The 17,468-nt window shown below is 38.3% G+C and overlaps 2 protein-coding genes across 2 annotated transcripts; both read right to left on the bottom strand.

Moving 5' to 3' along the window:
- Positions 1–2,813: 2,813 nt before the first annotated feature.
- On the bottom strand, positions 2,814–11,622 carry LOC101832417 (IgA inducing protein). Its single transcript, XM_021234316.2, has one exon. It carries the CDS (start codon positions 3,117–3,119, stop codon positions 2,958–2,960), a length of 162 nt encoding a protein of 53 aa, XP_021089975.1. The 5' UTR covers positions 3,120–11,622; the 3' UTR covers positions 2,814–2,957.
- A 144-nt stretch (positions 11,623–11,766) lies between these two features.
- On the bottom strand, positions 11,767–17,143 carry Pura (purine rich element binding protein A). The gene has a single exon (XM_021234309.2). It carries the CDS (start codon positions 17,117–17,119, stop codon positions 16,154–16,156), a length of 966 nt encoding a protein of 321 aa, XP_021089968.2. The 5' UTR covers positions 17,120–17,143; the 3' UTR covers positions 11,767–16,153.
- Positions 17,144–17,468: the final 325 nt, after the last annotated feature.

Below are 17,468 nucleotides of genomic sequence, written 5' to 3'. Positions count from 1 at the left end.
AAGGGACTGAAGAAAGAATGAAATTAAAAAACTAGGTTATTTAGTACCTAACTTTAAACATTCAGTACTTAAAATATAAAAGATAATGGGGCTCAGAAAAATTTAGGATGGTGATTATACAGATACACTATCAGAGCTATTGCTAGAGACAAAAAAGGACAGCTAGGCTGGAGCTGCTCCCAATCTCAGGCAGCCTAAGAGAATAGCTTTATTTAACAGGACAACTCTGCTGGCTGCAACAGATGGATATCCTGCTTGTACACCTGAACATTCAGTCTCTTTTGTGACATTTTTCATTGATAATCTAAGTAAAAACAGGTGGATGTGAACAAATCAAAGGGAGTTAAAACTAGCATTGGTAGGAAAACTGTACTAATGCTATTGGGAACACTCGGATATTTGTAACATTAGGGGGGAATCCCAATTTTGGGGAAATATAAAGCTCCCAAAGTCATCAACGTGTGGAAGAGGTGCTGAAGTGACAGTTGTGGAGGTGTGTGGACCCCAGCAGCACTGGCAGTCAGTCAGACGCTACAGAGGGATTTCTTCCCTTTGATCCCAAATGAGCAGCAACTCCTCTAAACCCTAGTCTCCTAGATCAAAATGTTCTGTCAAATCCCAGTACCCAAAGGTAGGGAGGGAGGGGTGTGTGTGTGTGTGTGTGTGTGTGTGTGTGTGTGTGTGTGTGTGTGTGTGTGTGTGTGTGTGTGGCAGGGGTGGAGTGGAAGCATTCTCTCTCCTTAGAAAGCAGTTGTTACTGGAACTAAGAACAAAGATTGCTAAAAAAGAAAAAAAATGTGCAAAAGAGCCAAAGTAAGTTATATGCCACATGGTTAAATAAAAATTCACAGCCACTAGAAGGAAGTATTATGATTGGCTTTGCTTTCTGATACTTCAGGCAATCTTTTATTAAATCATAAATAATGTATCACCACAGGGTTCTTTTCTCAACAAGTCTCCAAGCCATGCAGGCCTTGACTTGCATTTCATACCCATCTCAAGTCTAGGAGATCAACCCTATGGGACTGCTGTAGGACCTTACCTCAGGCTCCTGCTCTTCCTGACTTCTTGCTTCTCATTCCACATATTTGCAGGGAGCAGGTTCTGCCTACAGTCTTCACTGGAATGTCATGCTCCTCTTAGAAAAAGATCCCCAATCTTGAGGAGGGGCATCTATTCTTCAGCAAGCACCCACTTTTTTTGTGTGTCCCCTAAAGCTATTGGCACTATAGAACCAGAGGAAACTAGTTTTTAGCCAGGTCTGGCTAAAAATTAGGACTCTAATCCTAATTACCCAAGAGACCCAGGCAGAAGGATCACAAGTTGAAGGTCTGTCTGTGCTACGGAGTGAGTTCAAGGTTAGTCTGCACAGTTTAGTGAGACTTACCTCAAAAAGTATTTTTTGAAGGGCCGAGATAGCTTAGCGGTGAATGCTTGTCTGCCTTATGAAAAGTCCCAGGTTTGGTCCCCAGTACTACGGAAACTCAGACATACACATGTCTCCTTGGCACCCCACCTATCTTTCCCCCAAAATAATATCCTAACTTTTAGATTTTGATAAAGTTTCATTATTTTTATCAGAGTTGTGGTTGTCACTTGGGGAGCTTACTTCAACTCTTATTCTCCACCTTTTGTTAAGGAAAGAGTAAAACAGAAAATTTCCTTGGAACTCACCCAGAGAAGCCTGGAGCTGTGAACTGGAATATTCTATGGTCATGCATAAGTTCTTAAAACAAAGTCCATCACTGAGAGAATTTCACACAGTGTAACTTCTACCAGGAACAACTTGGAGAATGAAAGTACGTGAGAATATTAAAATAAAAAGCAAACACACATACAAACACAAACACACACACACAACTTCAAACTCTACTTTCTAAAGCTGAGGAGATATACTCATAAGGCTCCTGAGACCTTTGCTTGTTTTTTTGTTTGTTTTTTAATTACTCAGAAGTCAAAACTGAAGTGGTTCTCCTTGGTTAGATAACCTAATCTTCTAGAACAATGGTTCTCAACCTGTGGGTCATGAGCCCCCTGGGATTCCATATCAGATATTTACATTATGATTCATAACAGTAGCAAAATTACAGTTCTGAAGTAGCAACAAGTAATTTATGGTTGGGGTCATGACAACTTGATGAACTGTATTAAAGAGCCACAGCATTAGGAACTGAGAACCACTGCTCTAGAATGTTCCAATGAAAGTGTCCTGAAGATTCACTCCTATACTGGTTCTATGGCTTCATTTCTCTCTGCTATTCTATTCCATAGTTTGAAGAAGGCCTTACTTCAAGGCATAACTCTTCATCTTTTGTCACAGACTCTTGTAACCCGTACACTTCTCCAAACCAACTTCAAATGTATGATGACAGAAACAAACAAACAAACAAACAAAAAAATTGTTTTCACAAGAAATGAGCAGGGTTCATGGGCAAATTCTCCCTTCTTTTCAGTGCAGCAGCTTGGTTAACTATCACACTGCCAGACATTTATTAAGAGTTGACCCAAGAAGCCACAGAGGAAGTCTACCCAAAACAAACAAACAAACAAACAAAACGTATAAAGAATTTAAATTTGTTTTAAAATAAAATAGAAAATGGGGTTTTCTCATATGATAAAACACATTTAATGCCTGCAGCAATTAATGATGAGTAGCAGGCAAATGTCTATCTACTACGAGGTCCTGGAGATGTCTCCATTGACTAAAAACCAAACAAAAACAAAACAAACAGGCCACCCAGACCCCCCCCCACAAAAGCATTGAAACAAAAGACTGATGATCTGTTTATGTAGTCACATGAAAAATAAACATCTTTATTTTTTGCCTACTTTATTTCATTTTTTCAAATAAAATTTAAATCTGTACAAAGTATACTGTTACAGTATATATTTTGTAAGAATCAATGCCTAAAAGAATCACAATACTTCAATAAGCAGTACAGCAGACCTCGCTAGCTTCAGCTTTGATATTGAACAAACTCAAGCCGGCTGATGCACAACACGGTTGCTTGGTTTCCACATGGTGAGTTCCCAGCACTGAGATGGGAGAACATGACAGCAAATATGGTTATATTACAGCCCAACACACTGCGCTTCTTCATATGATAATAACTGCACATATTTAACACAGAATGCTCAAATTTACTTTTAAAATTGCATTTGCTTACTTTTTAGTTGGCAAAAGTCAGCATTCTTAAATGGGGTCCCCAAACAGTGCAAATTAATGATATTCTATTGTATATTGGCACAATTCCAATAAGGATTAACTTGTAAACTCAAAGGATATCAAGAACTTAGCCCTAGATTTTAACTAATATACACCTGGTCCATTTAACCAAAGTCATTTTGGAAAGATAGTAAAGAACAACTATTTCTGAAAGGACATTGTTTTGACCATTCTTTTGAGAAGGTAATTTTTTAAATTGTCATTAAAATTTTTACTATAAAAATTTTACAAACTTGATTAGAAATTTCAAGATGATTCACAGCAGACAAATACAAACTGTTTATATTCCAACAACAACAAGGCTTAGACTTTCAAGCAGAGCACAACCGTGTCAGCTGTGTTAACTGAAACTGGACAGTGTACTAAGTTTATAAGTGGTGCTGGGTCTAGCAAGTGTAAATACACAGTATATTTCAATGAAAAGAATTGTCTTCTTTATACTTTATTTGTTTTCCCATAAGGAAACATTAATGTTTACATTCTTTAATAAAGTTAATCTTACATCAGAATATAACTTAATACTGTCAGCAACAGGGACCACACACAGTAAATAAGAAGCACATTTAAAATAAGTCTGATTTCACATAGATTAACATTTGTTGGTTAATAAAATATTGACAGTATTACAATCTTACAATATTTACAGTAAGAAAAATCTAGAGTAATATATACCTTTCACAGCAGGATTCCTTTTTCAGTTTTTCCAGTTTGGGATTGTGTGTACACAAAAAGCTCAAAATAAAGCAACTCTGCATGTAATCTTAAAGTAACGGCTACAGGGGGACTCTATCACGGCCATTGAAAATAATGGTGACTTCTCACGGAGTCTGTGGCATCTGAGAACCCAGTTAATTTACCAAAGTCTTGCTCAAACCAGCCTTAGTTACCCAGATTACACCAGCTAGTTACCCAGATTAAACCAGCCTTAGTTACCCAGATTAAAGCAGCAGAGCTCCGGCCTTCCCCAACTGCTGAAAACCCAACAGACTTTCTCATCATGCTATAAGAAAAGAGGAGAAATTGGTTTCAGCTCATACCTTATGGTTGGAAGCTTCCAACCGGCACATATTTTCTAACATATGCTAAAAGAAGGCTGTGGTTTCATCTCCAAGCATCACAAGAGTCTACCCTCCAAGTACAGTGCATTCTGATGATGCCAAGCTCACTTCTTCAACTCTTGTGCATTAAGGCATGAACTTGGCCCATATAATACCAGTATCTTGGAGACTTGGGATCGGGGCAAAAGAACAGACTTGTGTAGTTTGCACTGAGAGCAATAGGAAAAATGGGAAGTGATGCACATTTCCAATTAGAATGACAAGAAGACCCACATCCCTAAACTGGAATCTGGCCAGGTATCAGAGTTAGCACCCTCCTCTCTGAGTACCATGAGCAATTAGGATGTGTGCTCTGGGCCTCCTCTTGGAGAGCATCTACAGTAAGTAACGCAGTGTGGGACACTATTTCAGTGATGACTCCCAAGGAAGCAGATATAGTTCTTGAATCTGGGGCTGTCTACAGCACCTGAGGTCAATCCTCAGAGCTGTGACCTGTCCCAACTCTGCTTACTTCACGATATCTGATGGGCACAGAGCACTCAGGGATACGGCTGCTGGCTCCTTTGGACTCTAGATCTTACAGGTAATCAACAGGTATCTGGCATTGAATTAGCAAACTGTACCATGGCTCCTTAAACAGACACTGTCAGGTTTGAAATCATGTCAAGCATGAATCTTCACTGTCAGGTCAGAATTCAAAGTAGGAGTATTCCCACGTCAGCCAAGGTTATTTGTCAAAACCTTACAGGAGTTGGACAGTTTTTCAGTTTGCAAGTGATTGGTTACTTATTTCAGTCATGCTGGATTTGCAAACCAGACTGAACTATTTAGTTTTGTGTTTTGATTCTTACATTGTGCTAACCCAAAGCTGCTGCATTTGGGCTAAAAACACTGACAGAGAAAATTCAAACAAAAGTTTCAGCAAACTTCTGCGGCATTTTCTTTTTGGAAGTCAATGCAAGATTGAAAGGTATTTCTACCCAACAAAGTCTGTTTAAGTGTTTAATGTTACTTCCTTTTGGTCCTATACAGAATGCTATGACTTCTATATAGGTCTGAATGCTGCCCCGTGTAGATTCCTTCTGTATATCTAAAAATATATACTTTTCAGTAGTTCAATACATGGTTAATCTTCCCACAGAGGAAGATTTTTGTAATCACATGTTGCAAAGTAGAAAAACATCTCCTTTCTAGGAAAGGAAATACACTTTTCTATTGTACACTTTTGAATAAGCCCAAAGGCATGCACCAAAAATCATTATTAAACTAATACATGCACTAAAATGGCGTGGAGTTAGACTTAAAGTGCTGCTTCTTGATTTTTAAATTTGAAGACATTTGTCAGTTGTTGAGTCAAAGTCCTCCCCCACCCCCACTCCATGGTATCAAGAGAGAAAAGTAAAAAGTATGCATAAATCTTTTAGACTATCCTTTACATGGGGGAAAATGGATATATCAACTATCCTATATGTAAACTGGACTCCCAGTTTTAAATAAAGTCAGTATTTACTGGTAAAAATTGTCGAAGCTAATACACCCAAACAAATGTTACTAGTAAATAATGTTCTACATAGAGAATAATTTACTTTGGTTTTATGCACCTTCTCAAAAATAATACTAGTGTCCCATACTTCACCAAACTGATGTGTTCCAGCAAAGTTGTAAGGCAACTTATTTTTCCCTAGTGCCATCTTTTTTTTCCCAACAGACAAAACTAAAAACTTTTGGTAGGAAGGGGTTAAGATAATGGCTAACCCCTTGGCATCCTGAGCATTGTGGTTTATCAAACTCTACCCTGCTAAAGTTGTCAGGCACTGGGACCCCAACTTTGAACCAGGAATGGTTCCCATATCTGGAGATGACCTGACTCCTTATAAATAGCTCTCAGAACTTTACTTCTCATTCCCTTCTATCTGGATGTTTCAAAGTCTAACAAAGCTAGTTTCAATAGCACAATTCGTTAGTAGGGGCCACCATATGATAAATATTCCAATCTGAAATGTTTTAAGCCAATAGTTCCTAATTTTATTAATTAATTTACATTATAATTTTCTATACAGTTTCTCAGCAAAAATTCCTTACTTGGGATTCAGAAGATAAGTGATGACCCTGAGGTTTCAGCAAAATTATCTGTATTATGTGCGTTCTTTTTTTCTGGGGAGAGGGTCTATCACTTTCATCAGATTTTCAAAGGTATCTGTGACCCCCCCAAAAGCATTACAGGAACTTAAGAGGGATACCCGTAATTCACTGTGTAATAGGATTAGGAAATGAAGGCAGACAATAAAAATGGCCTGGGGTTGCTGATCTTTCCCTTTACTCATATTTGGGAAATAAGTGCTTTAAAGTAGGAAAGGAATTCAGCTAATGGTTAAACTCCACTAAAAAAATAAAGCCACTTGCTACAATTTTCTCACTTCCATATGCAATAAATTTAGTCTCCAAGAAAAGGTATAAAGACCAAATCTTTTCTTTTCCCAAGGAAATTCACAGATATAATGCTGAATGTCACCCACGTTTAAAGAGCTAAGGCCATCAAATGTAGGTAATTCTACATGAGCCTTTAACTTGAGGTTTTGCATACAGAATTATCTAGTCAAATCCATATTCATTAACTTTCATTTCCAAAATTGGTCTACATTTAGACAACTACCTGGCACAATTTCTGTACATAACCCTAAAATCTGGACTATGGTTAAACTTTCTACTTAAGTTAAAAATAAAGCTACAGGCTCCACAACAGAATCTAGCCACATACGTCCACACTATGTTGTAGGCAACATTCTCATTTCAAATATATCACTGAATTTTCAACAGAGTTTGCAAATACTATGAACCACAATGACCAGCAGAACATGGGAAGAACATGTCATGACCAACACCCCCATCTAGAACACATTCAGAATAACCAACCAGATCTGAAAAGAGGCCTCTTACTTGCTGGGTTAAGTGTGAGGTGTGTAAAAAGCTACAGAGAAATAGAAAATGATATCATTAAGTAACTTACAAAAACAATTCCAGCCAAAAATACATCTTTCTGTTCCATTGAAAAAATTCCATTTTTTTTTTTGCAGTTCTGAATATAGCATCACACATTCACAGGTACCCTCTTTGTTCTCTGTGCAGAGCACATCAAGAAGCTAATGCTGTCTCTGGTTAAATCAAAGTCTCGTATCCTTTGCTATTCCCATCCCTCAAAACGTGAGTCAATCTGAAATTCTCAAAAGGAACAGCCATTTCATGTAATATCAGTTATGTGACACAAACCACGAAGAAACTATTTGACTTCATAGAAAGATACACAAAAGAGGGAACTAACTGCCATCTACTTTACTTGCAGTTTCTTAAGCATGTGCCCAGTAAGACTCAGATATCACTCACTAAATGAAAACATACCAATCACTCCAAAGCCAGGCCATACCAGGCCAGAAGTTGGATCTCAAAGACACAATTTCATATACATAGACATAGACATATTTCCTATCCTAAGCTTTTACTTTACTTAACCAGTTTAATAAAACTCACATTTATTAAGAATTTTATTGGCAAATAAAGATCCATATTAAAAATTTTATCAAAACAAATTTTACTGTTACATAGCTAACATTAATAAATATTTTCTTGGCCTTATAAAGCATATGTAATTGCATATGAGTTTAACTTTGGGTGGGATATTGAAAACAATTTTTGCAAGAAATTAGAAAAGACTAGAAACAAAAGTGAAAGTGACTAGGCTCTAATTTCCAAAAAATCAAGTGCAAAGATAAATAGTGCAATAATGAAAACTATAAATTTATAGGCCACTTTACAGTCTTTTCTGCTTTTGCACTTTTCTACATTATTATCAAACCCTAAAAACTGTATGCAGCATAGAAATGGGCTATCATTTATCTCCATTGCCTAGACTCAAGGAAGCCTTTCAGACTTGTCTCAGTCATTTAAAGCACTGATTCTTCACTTCTTTTAAACAATTCCTAAGGGAGGAGCAATTTAAGAAGGCTCTGCACAGACTTAAACTATAGTATGTTAACTATAATTTAAAATCTGACACACAATAAAATGTGAATATTATACTAAGTGCCAACTCTGCAAAATAAGCAATATAAAAATAATCCCACTATTGTTAATGAACTTGACACTTGAGAAAAGAAAAAAAAACATCTTTCAAGTACAGACCAAAACTTCCTTTAGGCTATTTTAAAAACAAATTCTCGCAGGAATGTATAGGGATCTGATTAAAATGAAACTAGAAAGTAAAGTGTCAAAATTACTGGGAATAAACCCATAGAAAATATCATCAATCTGAATCTGAACTATGTAACTTTAAAAACAAATATTTACCTTAAATAATTTAAAACAGTCCTGGGAGTACAAAACAGATAACTAATCACTGTCAACTCACCTTACAAAGAATACAAGAACCTGGGAGGTATATTAAATTATAATTAACACCTATCTACACTAACTTTAGGGAATTCTTCCAGGAAAACAAACGGAAACAAGAGTTCAGGGGATATGTTGTCTAATTCTGGAAAAACATTACCAAGGGCTTCTTAAGATCCACAATGTTAGATGCCTGCTAGGACTACAAATGTATAGGAAATAGAAATGATACTTAAAATACCAATCCAGTGATTGTATCTGAAAAAATACTGTCTTTTACTGTCATCTAAAAAAAATGTATGTGGACCAAAGGCTAAAGTGTCTGTAAAAGAAGGTCTTTTGGGTGTGGATCTTGTGAACTAGAATAATAATCTTGAAATGCAAACATAAGCTACACTGTGACAAGAGCCCAAGATAATAGTGTATGATGTCATTGACAGTTTAAAAATGGCAAATGAAAAAGGTTGAACTGCTTTTTGTTTTTTTAATGGTAAGTTCCTAACACAAATCTGTCTTGACCAGAAAAGCTGCCATTTCACAATTGTGCTACTTCAAATTGTTCAGAGGAGATATACTATAAACCTTCAAACCATCACACATAGGCATCAAAACAGATTTGTATAAATCATCATCACCACAACTAGCTACAGTTTTCTCTTAGCTGACAAGGGACACACTGACACCTCCTTAGTGAAGCTCAATCTTATTTTCTTAGTCAATAACTACCATGCAGAATTCACCTTAGTACTTCTTCCAATAAAATAAAAATCCCTCCTACTTTACTTGCAACCATTCTCTTTGTCTCTCACATCTCCATTCACAAACAGCTTTACCCTTTCTGTTCTCCAATTTCCACACCAGTGAGTCTCAGTTCTCAGTAACTTAAACACATGCTTCTTACACTCTTCATTTCACAGATTTCCTAACAAGCATTCATTTAGATGCTCTTCAAATTGCCAAGTTAAGACTATGGGGAAAACAGCAGTCAGGGGGAAAAAAAGGGCCAAATTACTTCAAAATGCAGAAATCTTTCTGGATCATCTGTTTTCTGTTCAAAGGAAAGAGTCATCACTTCTTTCTGTAGGAGGGACGCTTAGGTGCTATGAGTAGGATCATAAAGAAAGGAGAATGGAGGAGCCAAAGTGTCAGACGTACTTGGCAAGGAAGTCAAGAGCTACCAACAACTAACTGCACTGCCAACTGTCAGTCCATTTCAGCAGAGTTTTCAACGAGTGTAAATCATTACCTGACTGTTATTACTATTTGAGCTAGTGAAGTAACTAGGTGTCACCTGTCTTGTAACTTTTAACCACCACTTAGATCCTCCTAGAAGCCTTTTGCATTAAGACATCTTAGACCAAAATATGTACCAGCAAGAATATTTCCACAATTGCCAAACACAAGAGTGTGATTGAACCTTATAGGCCTTCTGAATTACTAAAGTGTAACCTAAACCAAGATTAAAACTCGTTCGCTTAATTTTCTCATGAAATGCTAAAAAATTAATATGCAAATTAATAGTAAGAACTAAGTATGTATTCATGGAAGCACAAAAATATTATGATTCCAAGAACAATGAAATGTTTCTGGTCTGTAAAAAGTAGCTTTACTTTATACAAAAGATCACCACCACATTTCTACACCTATCAACAAGACAATTTTCCACAAAAGCTAGACAACAGAAGGAAGGGAGGGAAAGCAGGAAGGAGGGAGGAAATACCAAATGTAATAGAAGGAAGAAGACATAAAGGATAGCATGAAGGCAGAAATGGAAGGACAGCTATAAAATTCCATGAGAAAAGCATCAACAAGAGGCTATTTTCCACATTCAACTTTCCTGAAGACATAAGTTGCCTACACCCTTTAATATCAGAACCTGGTAGTCAGGTTGTAGTCAAACTGTTTAGAACCAGCCACATTTCTTATATTTCATCTGGTTGCTCTTGAATCTTGAAATCCTACTAATGCTAATTTAGGATATGCTATGCTAGTTTAGATCACCATTATATAGCCCATAATAATGAAATTTCTGTTCAAATAGCGCTAGTTGAATGGCCTAGGCCTTAAATTTAGGTTTGGTTTTAGGATCAAATAGCTTCATAAATCTTTAAATCAGCTTTTCTTTAAAATTGCACTGCAACTCTACAGAGCTATGGTAATTAATGCCGCTGGATAAACAGTCATTTTAAGTAGTGGTCACTTTACTTTTATAGAGTACATTATTATGATTGGCCTAAATTTGGCTTACAATGAAGAAAACAATGTCTTAAAATTTGAAAAGTTTAAAACAAACTTACAAAACTGATAAATTTGCTTAAGCAATTAAAAAGATCTTTCCCTTAGTCTATTCTCATGACAAAACATGAGCTCCCTCTAAATTACCGATATTCAAATTTAGAGATAACAACCATGAATGTTATACTCAGTTGTCACCCACTGTTTCAAATCTGAAGTACTCAAGATGCCTTTGTCTTAGCTGTCTTTCACAGTACACAAAATCTCATCCCGATGTCCAAGAAACAACTAAAGAGTTTTTTTAATGGGGAAGAAAACATTAAAAGTACACTTATATATCTAAAGAACTGGAGCTATGAAAGTTACCCAAGTAATTTCAGGAAGCCCCATTCTAAAATCATCTGGAAATATGAGTATATAACATGAAGGGGGGAAAAAAACTAATGGAAATACTGGAGAAGAGAGGGACAAGTCATGTAAAGATAAAAATAATTCCATGCCCATGGTGGGGTCACCATGACTGGCTGATTAACCTAAAATGTCATGAGAGAAAAATGTGTTTTAAAAGTTTCATTGCCAAATCACAAAAAGTGCAGAAACAAAACTGAGATAACTTCTCCAAACATTAAGTTCCATTTTTAAAAAATCAGGAAGAAAAAAGAAAAAAGATGACATTACATCTTTTCCAACACATGAAATCTTATGCTGTGAAAGTGCTTGGGCCACCAAATTCACCCAGATTATTCTCAACAGATTTATCTTCCCCACCCCCTTCCACCCAAATTTAGCTCCATTTTCCTGCAGAAAAAGGTACAAATTCCTATAGTGGTAAGAACAAGAAATGAAAACAGTGAGTACAACTGATGGAGATCCATTGATTTTTATTACAAATGTACTTGATCACTTGGCTTCAAAAAGTTTAAAATCAATACCCTAACATCTATATGCCAGTACAAAGCAAACTGTTTTACAAATTAAATACCTAAAATTTTGACAAAAATATTAAAATTTGATGAAAAACAATTATAAAAATTCTTAGTCTCTCTTCAAAAAAAGGAGGCAGTCTTCCCAGACCTATCATACAATGTTAATAGTATTCAGCATTAGGTAGCTAAATTATACTTATGTCAGCATTAAAAAAAACTCTTAAACTAATAGATTTTATTTGTATATGTTTCTGTTAAGTTTGTGAATGCCATTTGATTGCAATATAATCAACTCTCTTTAACTGAATTCTAATTTACTTACTTAATAATTTGCATAGCTTGAAAGGGATAAAGGTTATTCTACGACTAATTAAAATAGACTATCATAGTGCTATTTCTCAAGGCAATAAGTATTTGCTCCCAAATGAAATTATCTGTCTCCTTTCAGCAGGGGTTAAAATCACTAGCAGCTTTCTCCATTACCTGAAAAAAAAAAAAAAAAAGTCAAACTGGAATAGTTACCCATCATTAGATGTAAAGGCCCAAAACCAAAAATTGGTACTTTCCATTTTGAGTCAAATTTTAACCCCTGCATGGGACTAGAAAGTGAGACTTTCAAGGTTTTTTAAATTTCCCATTGGTTTTGGTTTTTACTTTCCATGGCTTTTGAGAAGCTGGAAAAGTTTGTCTTTCCTGACTACTTTATCTATTTTTCTCATTTGGCAAATTGTTCATCTTCCTCTAAATGTGTGTCTAGTAGAGGAAAAGCCAACATGGCTTTCTTAGGAACTTCCTTTGTTGTCAAAGGCATGTATGATGATTTCTACAGTTCTGGTTAGTTAACTTTAGCTCCCTCTGTGGCTGGATGACTGCTGCTTCTAACATCTGCATGATAAATAGGAGGCACAAATGAAAGGTAGCTTTAAAATAAGATTTGGTAGTTTAGGGGGGAAAAAACCACAAATACCACCACTACCACCACCACCACCACCACACACACTCTCTCTCTTTCCCTCCCTCTCTCTCTCCCACTTCAAATCTGGTGGCTGATTTCTAGATCAAATTACTTGACAATGTCTCTCATTTTAAAGAACATCAATATCTCAATGCATTTCAAGTTTTCTTTTTTTACTTAGGCAAATAACATAGTTTAACCAAGCTCTTGGACCTTAATTGTAAGACAAAGCAGATCAATAAAAATAAGGCATACTTGTCATGAATTAAGTTCTGTTTGCTTGTTTTTGGCACATTTGATCATACTGTCTTCTATGAATAACACATATGGTCAAATATACCCCCCCCCCTTTTCAGCACAAACTGGGGCTACTCACTAGTAAAATAAAAAAAAAAACGAGAAGAGACTCTAACATAATACACTGAAATATAGAACCTTGGTAAAGTACTGAGCACCTGGGAGGAGAAATGTAGGGGAAGAATGAAACAGAAGGGGAAGGGGAGGTTAGGAGGTCAATGGGGAGAGAAAGTGAGATGCTTTAAACAAAAAGAGCATCTTTACAGTCACTCAGTCTTCTCTATGACCACTTTTTAAGTCTTAAAAGATCTGCATGTGGATTTCTTTTTAAACCCACTGACCATAAATCAGACAATGGATTCAAAGTCCTAGTAAGATTGTGTTTAACTGTTATAGTGTAAAGACAACAGCACAATACATGTGCTTCTTGATCCAGTAGGATTCCAAGCAGAATCTGAAGTCTATAAGTAAGAAAGGTTTCACTTTAGGCAGCTGACCCTAAAGAAAACCTTATGGAAAGAACTTGCATCTCAAAGAAAGGACACTTTGCCTAAGTTTGCTGTGTTTTTGTTGACTTGCACTACTGACTGCTGGCTACTACAAAACACTGATCTAGGAGTACTCCAACAACTCGTAGCACAAGGCTTAACTTTAAGAAGCTATAGTAAACAAGAGACAAAATCAAAGCAATTCTCTTTCCTAAGTAGAAACAGCACAGAGAATGCAATCTTTTCCATATCACAGTTAAAGTACAGTGAACAAAACAGCTCAACAAACCTTAAGACAAAAAGTGCAGGTTATTAATGTTTACATGCAGTTGATAAGCATTCCAAATGTCACATTATGCACTGTAAAAGCTCAACTTTACTATATGAAAATAATAAAAAAATGCACCTTGGGGGAAGGGGAAAGCAATTTAATAATTTCCAGTGATTTTGTAAGTAAAGAAACTCCTACCTATTGTACGGTCACCTCATATTTAACATTGCATGAATATGAAAAGCAAACAATGGGAAAATGCACAGTACAATGAAAATAGCTTGTTATTCAACACATACAGTAGATCTCAAAAACAAAGACAACACTCAACCAGAAAGCTTAAAAATATCAAATCAAAACCTAAAGAGCCAGCAGGGAAAAAAAAAATCCTTCAAAAAAGACAACTGTTCTGCCTTCCTAGGCGGATGCTTTCCAACGGGAAAGGTACGGATACCTTCCCAGTCCTACAGGTGGTTTCTTCTACATACAGCAGGTAGATCTAGTTGGCTGAATTTGCCAAGAGACAATTGCATGTCCAGAACTCTCTTTGTCAAGACAAGATCAAGATCCTCTTTTTTTCTTTTTTCTTTTTTTACCAAAATACTTTCTACAGAATTCCAAACCAAAATGTACTGTATTTAAGGCATCTTTTTTATAACATTTTTCTTTTCACTCAAAGATGATAGTCATGCAGCAGTTTAATGATAAAAAATATATTAATATTTTACTATACAGCAGCAAGAAGTTAGTTGTCAATTAAAAGCACATAAACATCTTTAACTGAAAATCTGTAAAAGACTACCGTTACAAACAATTTCAGTGGAGGACACCAGCTTGGTAAAGTGCTCTCCTAAGCTTGCATTTCTATATCCTACACTTTGAATATGTGTGATAATAGAACATACTTTTGACAGAAGGCTTGTACACTTGGGGAACATAAATACACTTACATATAATGTAGCCAGTAATAACTAGCACCACAGCTACATGGAAATCCTTTACATACACCAACTTGGCTTTCACTCTTAAATGAAACTCAGAATCCATGGCTCAGTAGGATAACTATAATGGTGTTGCTTTGCTTTTAAACAGGTCTACATAAGTTAACAGCACTGGCAAAAATCAAAGGATAGCTTCAGACCTCTTACAAGTTTAGGGGACAGTGCTAGTGACCACAAATAGACTCACTACCTGATACCCAAGTACAGGTTCACTGGAAATTGCTGCACGTTAGCTAGGTTTTTAAAATCTTTCTACACATAATAAAAAATATATATTATGAACAATACAAGTACATCTCATATACACAATAATAACAAAACAGCTACTCAATCAAAGCAAACAGATGCAGAAAAATATTATGGGAATTTCCTTTTTCTTTCTTTTTTCTTTTACTATTTGAATAACTTTGGTTCCAACCATAAAAATCACAACTTAGCAAATTTCATTTAAATGCCTTTTTTAATAATTTCTTCATGTTCACAGAAGTTTCACTGACCATTTTTATATGCTTAAGGTCCAGATGCAATGCATATTGTATAAAAGAGAGCACTTATTGTTTACCTTGCATGAATTAAACCTACGTACCTTGAACTCTACAAACTTCTGCATAACATTTAGACAAAGCTCAGACACACAGCATGCCTAGCCCTCATATATATACACATCTCTAATCACAGGTATATAGGATGTCAAATATACTATAATAACCTCCATGTAAGGTTTGAAATTTGGTAACAAAATGAGAAAAACTAAAAATATTATTTTACGTGTTCTAAAATATCTCTTTTTTGTGCTAAAGTCAAATGTTAGCTCAACATGAAAAGGACTTTTTATATAATTCAGCAATATTATAATCTTGACCATTTTGCAAACACTTTTAATAATAATAGCTTAAACGTGTACAAAAGTTCTTGGTTAATTAGGGAAATAAACACTCAGTTCTTTATATTTTTTAATCAAGTAGGAAACACAGTTCATATAATGTTATTACTTTTTGTATATTTTTTTTGTTTTTTGTTTTTAGCAGCTGCTTACTGTTTTACATGGTGGATAAAGTGGACAACATCCAGCGATGGGTGGCAAGTCAAGAAGAGAAACTGTCAGTTGGTGGAGGTTCTGTGGGTGGTGCTCCCTTGGAGTTTAAGTTTTTTTTTTTTTACTTTTTAACTTTTTATTTTCTCTTTACAGTATATTTTCTCTCTGTGTGTGGCTGTGTGTGTGTGTGTATACACGTACGTGTATGCGTGCGTGCGTGCGTGTGTGTGTGTGTGTGTGTGTGTGTGTGCGCACGTGTGTGTTTCATTCAGTTTGATCAATCTTCTTCTCCTTCTTCCTCACCCTGCAGTAGCAGGGTGGCAGCGGTGGTCTCCTCTTGCTGCTGCTGCTGCTGCTGGTGGAGCTGCTCACAAGCGGCCCGCTTCTCCCTCTGCTTCTCTTGTATCTTCTTCATCTCCTCCGAGTACTTGCAGAAGGTGTGTCCGAACTTGGCCCACACCTTGTAGGGCACGGTGATGGAGTTGCGGTAGGTGGGCTTCACCTCACTGACTCGCATAAACACCCCGTACTTGTTGGAGCCCACATCGAAGAAGAAGCGCTTGTTGTCCACAGTCAAGGAGGTGCCCTCGGGCAGCTCGGCCGGCTCCTCCTCCACTCCATAGTCGTCGATGAGCTTGGCCAGAGCGTCACGGAACTCGATGAGCCCCTGTGCGGGCAGCGCAATGGTCTGGCCCTGCGTGGAGCCCAGGCCGGGCCCCCGGTTGACTGTCTGGCGGATGCGCAGGAAGCGGCCGCGCTGGTTCTCCTTGAGATCCATGTAGTACTTGCGGTTTTCGCGCACCAGGAACTCGCTCTTGAGCGCCCGGCGTGGCTCGTCCTGTGCCTGGGCCAGGTCGGGCGGCTGGCTGGGGCCCAGCTGCGCGTAGTGCTCGATGAAGTCGCCCAGGTAGTCGCGGAACTCCACGGCCACAGACATGGAGAGGGTGAGGCGGCTCTTGTTGCCGCCAGCGCCCACCTCAGCGATCTTCAGGAAACGGCCCTTAGCGTTCTGCTTCACGTCCAGGTAGAAACGCTTGTTCTGGATGTCCACCCGCTTGGAGGCCAGCTCCTGCGTCTCGTGCTGCAGCCCCCCCGGGGCCCCGCCGCCGCCGCCACTGCCGCCGCCGCCCCCGCCGCCACCACCGCCCCCGCCGGAGCCTGAGCCCGAGCCCGGGTGCCCTAGGGAGCCGCCCGAGCCCAGCGCCGCACCACCCTGCTCGCTGCCGCTGTCTCGGTCCGCCATGATGCTGCGCTCCGCCGCCGCGCCGCCGCCTGCCGCTCCGCCCGCCGCCTCAGTCGCCTCAGCCGCCGCTGCTTTCCCTCCCCGGCTCCGCCTGCTGCCGCCGCAACCCCCACAGCCAGTCAGCCACTCTCGCGAGATCTGCGGGAGAGACGAGACAGACGAGACCCGGTAACAGGGCACTGACTCCCCAGTACAGTAGCAGGACGCCCTACTGTACGCGCCCACCCGCCCGCCGGCACGTGACTGCGCCCCTTCCCCAGGCCAGCCACCCTGCCCGCCTGCCCGCCAGGCGGCGCCCACCCACCAGCCCTCGCCCTACACCCCTCTCTGGAGGGGGGAGCGGGAGCGC

This window comes from Mesocricetus auratus, unplaced genomic scaffold (assembly GCF_017639785.1).
Source record: "Mesocricetus auratus isolate SY011 unplaced genomic scaffold, BCM_Maur_2.0 Super-Scaffold_100015, whole genome shotgun sequence".
Taxonomy (NCBI): Eukaryota; Metazoa; Chordata; class Mammalia; order Rodentia; family Cricetidae; genus Mesocricetus; species Mesocricetus auratus.
This window is presented reverse-complemented; position numbering and strand designations above follow the sequence as displayed.